The 9,136-nt window shown below is 41.5% G+C and overlaps 1 protein-coding gene across 2 annotated transcripts in view; it reads right to left on the bottom strand.

Annotated features, from left to right (window-relative positions):
* Nucleotides 1–3,419: 3,419 nt before the first annotated feature.
* Nucleotides 3,420–9,136, bottom strand: part of LOC308677115 (hsp70-binding protein 1-like) — a 29,208-nt gene continuing 23,491 nt past the window's right edge. The window contains exon 7 of one of the 2 annotated variants that reach the window (XM_081343280.1): nt 3,420–4,944. In XM_081343280.1, coding sequence (XP_081199406.1) covers nt 4,867–4,944 — 78 coding nt within the window. In that variant the 3' untranslated portion in view covers nt 3,420–4,866. The remainder of the gene's footprint in view (nt 4,945–9,136) is intronic. The other variant, XM_081343279.1, reaches the window with a different exon arrangement.

Genomic DNA, 9,136 nt, shown 5'->3' with positions numbered 1-9,136 from the left:
ATTTCAACCATCAACCCCATGGGCTGCTGTATCGTTGCCATATCATGGTCTTTTTGCCCCATGCCCATTCTCACGTCCGTACCGCATTTTATACACGCGATTTGGTGGAGATTTCTATTCCACAAACAAAAGAGAACCGTGTTCTTTTTTTGCCGCAACATACTCTGCTAATCAGGGACTAATATTTTTTTCTTACGCAGTCCAGAGCTATCAGTTATCCGATTCTCATGAGTACGGACTTAAACCAGGTTCTTGGTGCATTTTTAAAAAATGATCATGTATTGCAAATTATTTCCCTCCCAGTTGAAGGGGACATTACCAGGGATTACACCAGCTAACAACTCTGTCATGAATGTAACCAATTCTGTAGTTGTTGGTCTAAGGGAGGGGTCTTCAAACTTGGCCCTTTTATGACTTGTGGACTTCAACTCCCAGAATTCCTCAGCCAGCGTGCCTAGCTGAGGAATTCTGGGAGTTGAAGTCCACAAGTCATAAAAGGGCCAAGTTTGGAGAACCCTGGTCTAAGGCACAGGTCTGCAACCCGCAGCTCCGGAGCCGCATGCAGCTCTTTCAGCTGTCTCCTGCGGCTCCCAGTCTTCTGCTATGTGTAGTCCAAAAAAAATAAAAGTGGGACTAAAAAAGTTCAACCAATCAATTCAAATATGCAGGGTAGGTGCATATCTCGCCTTGGCTCCATTCTTCAGTCAAACCCTGTTCTGTGCATGTGCGCATGTATGCGCATGCGCACACATTTTTTGCGGCTCCCAGTTTTTCCTTGTGTGAGGGAACCGGTTCCGAGTGGCTCTTTCACTGTTTCGGGTTGCTGACCCCTGGTCTAAGGCTAGCACAAAACTGCATCCGGGATGCTGAGCCAGCTGTGATTTCATGAATCTGAGGGGTCTCATTGTCAAAGAGAAGTAGGTCTGTGTTTTGCAATCACCTAGGATAGTAGAACCCCTACCATAACTGTATAATGGCTGCCTATAGTGCTGCAATAATCAAAGTTGGCAGCTGGGAGTTGATGGATTAAGCATAGGAACCCTCCCCCAAATGGTACTTTTGTCAGGGTGGTTTGGAATAAGGGGGGGGAATGGTTATTGATTTAAAAACCTGCAAGTTCTACAAGTTATTATTTTGTATTACGCCATAAAGTTGAAGAACCAAAATAACTGAAGTTTATAAAACTTGTTCTAAGCTAGTGGTGTCAAACTGCTGGCTCGTGGGCAGGATACATCATGGTGAAACCATGCCCACCCCATTGCCAGCAATGGGGGGGGGGAAAGTCATGACATGTCACATGATGTTGCGAGTTTGAAACCCCTGTTCTAAGCTAAAAGCCAACAAGCGACATCATGGCTGAGACCTATATATACAAATGTGATGGCAACTTGACTTTGAACATAAGATTCATTGAAACTGCTGTTGTTAAATTTTACATATTTTGTGTTCAAAGTACTCTGTTAAGTACAAAATAATGACTACTGTACTCTTAAAATTCTGTAAGCAGAACCTTTCTTAATATAAGTCTCCTTTCTTAAAACATGTACTTACAGCCATTTGTTTAGCAAACATTTGAAAGTTACAGCAGCATTGAAAAAAATGCCTTATAATCAGTCCTCACACTTATAACCATTGCAGCACCCCTGTGGTCACATAATTAAAATTCAGCTTTGCAATTGACATTTATTTATGCCAGTTGCAGCATCCCAGGGTCATGTGGTCATCATCTGTGACTTTCCTAGCCAGCTTCCTACAAGCAAAGTCCAAGGGGGAAGCCAGATTCATTTAACACTCACAGTGATGCACTTAACAACTATAGCAAAAAAAAAAAAGGTTGTAAAATTGAGCACAACTCACTCCATAGCTGCCTTGGTTAGCAATGGAATTTGTGATCCCAACTGTGGTGGTAAATCAAGGACTGCCTGTATATTATAATGGCAGAGCACTTCTTTCTTGACAACGCAGCTAAGTTTACAGACATCTATATTTTTATACACAAATTTACAGAAGTAACTCCTATAGAGCGGTGTTCCTCAACCGTGGCAACTTTAAGATGCAACTCCCAGAATCCATGCTGGTTGGGGAAGGTTGAGAAATAATACCAAAGAATATATATATAAAACACTTCAAAGTGCAACATTTTCACCCTAATAAATCCATGGAATTACTTTAAGGATAAAGGCAATCAGAATTGGAGCATAAACCAATTCACATACTGTATAGCCCAGGGGTAGGCAACCTTGGCTCTTTTATGACTCATGGACTTCAACTCCCAGAATTCCTGAGCCAGCTGGCTCAGGCATTCTGGGACTTGAAGTCCATGAGTCATAAAAGAGCCAAGATTGCCTACCCCTGGTATAGCTGAAGCAGCTTGGTTTCAAGCTTACGCCAGAGTTCAGGTCCAACCTCAGCCAGAGATTTGGTTAAAAGGCCTGAGGTAACTCTTTGAATTACTAATCATTTTAAAACCTGTTTTAATCATAGCTATTTGGTGAAATGTAGTTTTCTTTTGATGTTTAAATTTTATTTAGCTGATTGTAATGGAATATGAAATACCCACTAACATAATCATCACAGTAGTTGAGATGCTACATGTGGCGAATGGTTTTTATTCAGGACCCTGGACCCAAACCCCTATAATCACACATCTAAGAAAGAAGATGTGTGTTACTACAAGAGCATCCTCAGCATTTTGGAAACTAAGAAATAAGCCTTCTTGTTTACTTGATGTCCACTTTTTTAGTTCTTGGCTGTTCTGACTCTGCTTTCCAGTTTCATACATTCTTAAATCTGGTTAGTCTCAAGTTATATGTAAGTGAGTGGGAGCAAATTTCATTGCTTTATTTCCCAATCCATGAAGTCCTCGACTTATGACCATTCAAAGTTACAATGGCATTGAAAAAGCGAGTTGTGATTGGTTTGTACACTTATGACCATTGCAGCATCCCCATGGACACGTGATCAAAATTTGGGCACTCGGCAACTGGCATTTATTTATGACGGTTGCAGTGTTCCCAGGGTCATGTGATCCCCTTTTGTAACCTTCTGACAAGCAAAGTCAACGGGGAGGCCAGATTCGCTTAACAACCACATGATTCACTTAAAATTGTAACGATTTGTTTTAACAACTCTGGGAGAAAAGGTCATAAAATGGGGCACAGCTCACTTAACAGCTGTCTGGCTTAGCAACTGAAACTTTGGGCTCAATTACGGTCGTAAGTCGAGGACTGCCTGTATAATCTACCAGTCCTGCCTCTGGGATTGCACTAAGGTAGGCATTAGCTGATACAAAGGAGGGCATTTAGGACTGAGGGGCTTCCAGTCTGCAGCCCCTTCCCTTGCAGGATCTAGCACCTTCCCTCTTTGTGTTTATTTATGTCGAAAGGTGAGAGAGACGTGTTCAACATTTTGCAAGCTTCTGCTGATAGGAAAAACAAAAACATGACAGACTTATCACCTGAAAGAGAAACTTGTTAAAAAAAATAAACTAAGTTGAGAATACAGCAATAGCAAGGCATGGTAATAGAAGATACAAACTGCTTGAATAGTGTACATCACATAAGCCAATGAAAAAAATATATCCAAAGATCTGCAATCACCATTCCTAACCAGGAGAGCCATTTCCAAGGCTGGGAAAAAAAGGCAGGGTCCCAAGACTTGCAAAGAAAATGGAATTTCATCGTGCCTCTGTGTATGCTGACCCATTCCTCAACCCTACTGAAGCAACAGCCTGTCTGCTTCTCAAGTTTGCCAATCTGACGTACCTTTTTTCCAGTTTCCCATATTTGAAACACTTTTAAAAATAAATTATCAGACAGATCCTGCATTCCTACACAGGCCAAAAAAAAAAGCTCATTTTGCTGAACAAATGTACTGGATTACTTATTTGGAAAAGAAAGTTGTGGATTCTCTTTACTTCCCATCATCCCCCAAGACTTAGCCATTGTTGTAAGCAGCATCCTGAACTAATAGTGATTAAAATATGGCTCTCACCAGACTGCCCAACGTTCTGCACAAAAACGCAGTAATCGTGTGTGTGTGTGTGTGTGTGTGTGTGTGTGTGTGAGAGAGAGAGAGAGAGAGAGAGAGAGAGAGAGAGAGAGAGAGAGAGAGAGAGAGAGAGAGAGAATGATTGCCAAATGATTTTGAATGTTTTTTTAAAAAAACATCTGAGGTGTTGAAAGCACTTCGGTGTTCAAGAGCAGTGTGCTAATATTCCTGCCTTTCAGTTATAGCTAGAAGAGAGTTTTCCCCCAGATTTTGTTTTCCATACCTGTTGGGACTACAATTCTTACCTGCGTGAACTCAGATAAAGCATCATACACCCTGTTACTGATAGCTGAGGGATGATGGGAATTGGAACATCTGGAAGGCACACGCTTGTGAATACTATCCTAACGAAAAAGAACTGCCAACCGACTTCTCTTCCAAAGCTTTAATGGCCAAGCCATTCAAAGGTACTCAACCTCGCCTCTCCCTTCTCAGCACTGCAACTATGAAGACAAGGAAAGCGCAATAAAAAATAGGGCTCATTTCCCAGTTGAAATTGAAGATCGAAAGAATCCTTTAAAAACGATGTTTTTTTTAGGCTAGGGAAGCTACACTGAGATGGGGGAAAGCTACTAGTAATAGATGCGTTTTGCAGGAGGATGGAAAGGAAGTTATGCAGCAACAGCTTACGAAAGTCTTCCTGCTGATCATTCAGCTTAACAGCAGCATATTGCAGTTTCCAAAGAGATCTTCTGTTTACTCCAGCTTACCGCTGGTTCAGCGGACGTCGGACAAATGGGGGCGTTTCCGTCAGAGGCCGCCAACCGGCAGAGATCCAGATATGGGTGTGAACTTCCACCGTGTCAAACAGCCAAGCTACCGGTCCATGTTGTTTTCATCAGGTTGACTATGGAAGCAAAGACGCAGCAAAGTCTCACAGAAATCCAGCTCTTCCTTTTTTTTTTTTTTGCAAATTTAAAAGAAAAGAAAAAAAAAGAATAGGTGATCAGGCAAACGCTTGAGATTTGTGCAACTTTATACAACTACTAATAAATGCTCAACTAATGACAACTTGCATTGCAGACAGCAATCAGGAACATCTGCCTTGCTGACAAACCTTCCGTCTCAGTACTGTTGCTTCACCCCCCACCATTCTGCCCAATAAATGACTTTTGTGTTAATTCCTGTAGTTATCTATCGTTAGGCCACTACAGCTCATACAGGCAGTCCTTGACTTACAACTGGTGCTTAATGAAGTTATGATGGACTTTCCCAGGGCTACCTATGACCTGGGAAATTCTGACATCCAGATTTTTCCCCCCCACCCACCCTGCAGCGATCACATTTTGGGTCCTCGGCAATTGGCCCACATTTACGGCCATTTGCAGCATCCCCAAATCACGTGATCATGATTTACAATTTTTGCTGGAAACTGGCACTTCCAGTTTCTGTCCCAAAAAAAAAAGCCTGTCGCAATGGATTCGCTTAACAACTGCGGCATTCACTTTATGACCACCACCACCACCCAAAAAAAAAAGTCACAAAACTGGCTGTGACGCCATGATGACCTGTTTTTTAACAACTGGTGCAACTTTAATTGAGCTATAATTCTCAATTACACTCATAAATCAAGGACTACTTGTAGGCAAGTCCCAACTCAGATCTCTGACGGGACAATTTCAGAGTGCATTTCAGGGGGGAAAGAAAGGTAAGGCATTTTTATTTGGAAAGCTTCCATGTCCAACGAGAATGAACGATATGTCTCCATAATTTATTAGCTTTCCTTAATTGTGAGTGGAAAAAGATTTCTTCTTCTTTTTCTTCTTCCAAGAGCTGTATTCCAGCAGGATTAATTGAGGGTGGGAGGACCCATTCCATGCCAAAGAGAGAACTCAGCAGTTAGTGTAAACTGGAACAAAACCTGGATCGCGTTGCCCATTTTCTCTTCCTTCACAGAAGAGGCTGCAGGAGAAAGCGACGGGGAAATTGTTCCAGGCATCTAAAATAACTATCTGGAAAAGCTTTTACAATTAGGCTGCAGTCCACATGAACTGAGTTAATGACTTGCAGGAGCCTTAGGCAACCCCAGCCCCCTGCAAAGCCCTAACGTCCATCAGTCCCCACTGGTGTGACCAATGTCTAGCTAGGGTAAGTGTGGGAAAGTAGACCAAAATCTCTGCAGGGGAGCAGGTGACTGTCCTTATCCACCCTTGCCCAAAGTATTTCCATGACCTTCAGACTCAAAAAAATGTGAATGCAATCCTTTGAAGCGTGACTAATAAGCATGACACTAGTAGTGTCAGCCACCCAGGTAGACCAGCTGGGAAACATGACCGGATAAGCTAAATCTACTTCACCGTAAAGCTACAGTAATAGAATCTCCTCAATTATGAGAGTATAATTCTCCCACCATCTGTTTTACAGCCCAGGGAAACTCGGGTCCCTTCTCTTTCCCTGCCCATTATCCAGCTGCAGGCTATATTGTCACTTCTCTGTTTCCTAGGCAGTGTCACCTTGTTCCCAGGGCCATTCCCACATACCATTACAGACGGTCCTCGTTTAGCAACTGCCTCATTCAGCAACCATTTATGGCTATGAAAAAGTATCTTTATGACCAAGCCTCACATTTTGCAGGTCTGTAGACCAAAGGAGAGCTGAAGTAAGCATAAACACAGTCGTGGTTTCGCTTAACCACCATTTCACTTAACCAAGTTGCCAGTCCCAATTGTGGTTGCTAAATGAGGACTACCTATAAGGATAAAGGTAGCATCAAATCTACCTCACGTGTACTGGCTGTCTTTTTTTTTTCCTCTTCAACATCCATTAAAGACCAATTTTGAGTATCTTGTATCTTAAAAAACATTTCATTTCAAACTAGCTTCTAGCACTTGTAAGCATAAAAAAAGAAATCATGTATTTAAGCATTACAATATAAAGCTATGGCTGCTGTTTTAAAATGCTGAAAGTAAGACAGGATTGATATGTGTTATACCTCAAATGTTTTAACCAAGCTCTTTAGTCAAAAGTCCTCGCAGTGTCACCTGCCTGAAATGAATATAAACAATATACTTCCTGCTGGCAAGATTACCATCGGTAGTGATTGAAAAGAAAGGATATAGAGAAAATTAAAACCAAAAACCAAACAATGAATGGAATGAAATGAAACAGAATCAATTTAGTGACGAATCATAAAACCCTGATCCATGGCTTTATCAATGTCATATTGTCTATATACAATACAATCTAACCCGCACAATCTATAGAATCAAAACAGCTAACGATTCAACAACTGACCTACAGGATACAACAAAAGAAAGGGGGGGAAATTGAAAGCAGGGGTAAATTAAGAAAGTAAATAGGCTTATTTCAATTACACCGTTTCATTAAATTTGTATTTATATATACACACACATATGAGCATACAAACACATCTTCTAGAATAGGGACTGTCCGGCTAATCAAAAGAACAAATATATTGGGGAACCGTTTTCCCTGGGTATCGGAAAAGAACAAATCAATTAGGGTTTATTTATGCCGGCTGAGGAATTCTGGGAGTTGAAGTCCACAAGTCATAAAAGGGCCAAGTTTGAAGACCCACTGATTTAGAAGAAAGAAATTGGGCAAGATACGGAACAAACAGAACCAGAGAGACAGACTGATTTCCCAAAGGTGAGGAAGAATGAGGAAGCTGGTCCCTGAGATCCATGGAACATGCCTCAAGAGGCTGGGTTGTTGTTCTTCTTGTTGTTTTTAAGAATGCCTTTGAGGTTTGAAGCTTGGATGGGTGGAAGAGTGATCACCCTACAGCAGGGGTAGGCAACCTCGGCTCTTTTATAACTCATGGACTTCAACTTCCAGAATTCCTGAGTCAGCTGACTCAGGAATTCTGGGAGTTGAAGTCCATGAGTCATAAAAGAGCCGAGGTTGCCTACCCCTGCCCTAACAGCAATGAGCAGAGAATCAGATGTCAGCTGAATGCCAACACAGCAGTTTTCTGAGTGTAGAATATTGTGTATTTGTTTGTGTGTGTTTTTGTTTTAAATGCCTTCCAGTCAGTTTTGACTCCTGGCAACTGTCTGGACTGGTTTCCCTGGCAAGGTGTTTGAAGTGGTTTCTCATGCCTTCTTCTTCCCAGGACTGACAGATAATGACTGGCCTCCAAGTCTCCCAGATGGCTTTGTGCCTAAAACAGGACTAGAACTCATGCTTTCTCAGTGTCTAATCTGGTGCCATGGCAAATCTAGACAGCACACTAAAAAGCAGAGACATCACCCTGCCAACAAAAGTGCGGTATAGTCAAGGCTATGGTCTTCCCAGTTGCAATGTATGGCAGTGAAAGTTGGACCATAAAAAAGGCTGAGTGCCAAAGAATTGAGGCCTTTGAACTATGGTGCTGGAGAAGACTCCTGTGAATCCCTTGGACTGCAAGGCGATCAAACCGGTCAGTCCTAGAGGAGATCAACCCTGACTGCTCTTTAGAAGGCCAGATCCTGAAGCTAAAACTCAAATACTTTGGCCACCTAATGAGAAGGAAGGACTCACTGGAGAAGAGCCTAATGCTGGGAAAGGTGGAGGGCAAGAGAAGAAGGGGACGACAGAGAATGAGGCGGCTGGATGGAGTCACTGAAGCAGTAGGCGTGAGCTTAAATGGACTCCAGAAGATGGTAGAGGACAAGAAGGCCTGGAGGAACGTTGTCCATAGGGTCGCGATGGGTCAGACACGGCTTCGCAGCTAACAACAACAATCTGGTGCTTTAACCACTACATCAAACCCCACTTTTTTTTTGTCTTCCCAAGAAAGAAAGAACTGAATATGCAATAAATGATTCCATCTGTACTAGAAATAAGCAGGGTGGGCATCCTAGTACATAGCTGATCACAGTAACTCAAAAGCATACGTATGGGGTATTTTAATATTAATCATTTTAATATTAATTGTATTAATTTTTATTGTAATTGGGTGACATTATTTAATTATTTCTTAACTTTTGTATACTGTATTTTTATTGTATTTGCCCTGTACACTGCCCTGAGTCCTTCGGGAGAAGGGCGGTATAGAAATTAAATTAAATTAAATTAAATTATTATTACTATTATTATTATTATTATTATAATTATTATTATTATTATTATTATTATTATTATT

This window comes from Vipera berus (genome assembly GCF_964194415.1).
Source record: "Vipera berus genome assembly, chromosome: Z".
Classification (NCBI taxonomy): Eukaryota; Metazoa; Chordata; class Lepidosauria; order Squamata; family Viperidae; genus Vipera; species Vipera berus.
This window is presented reverse-complemented; position numbering and strand designations above follow the sequence as displayed.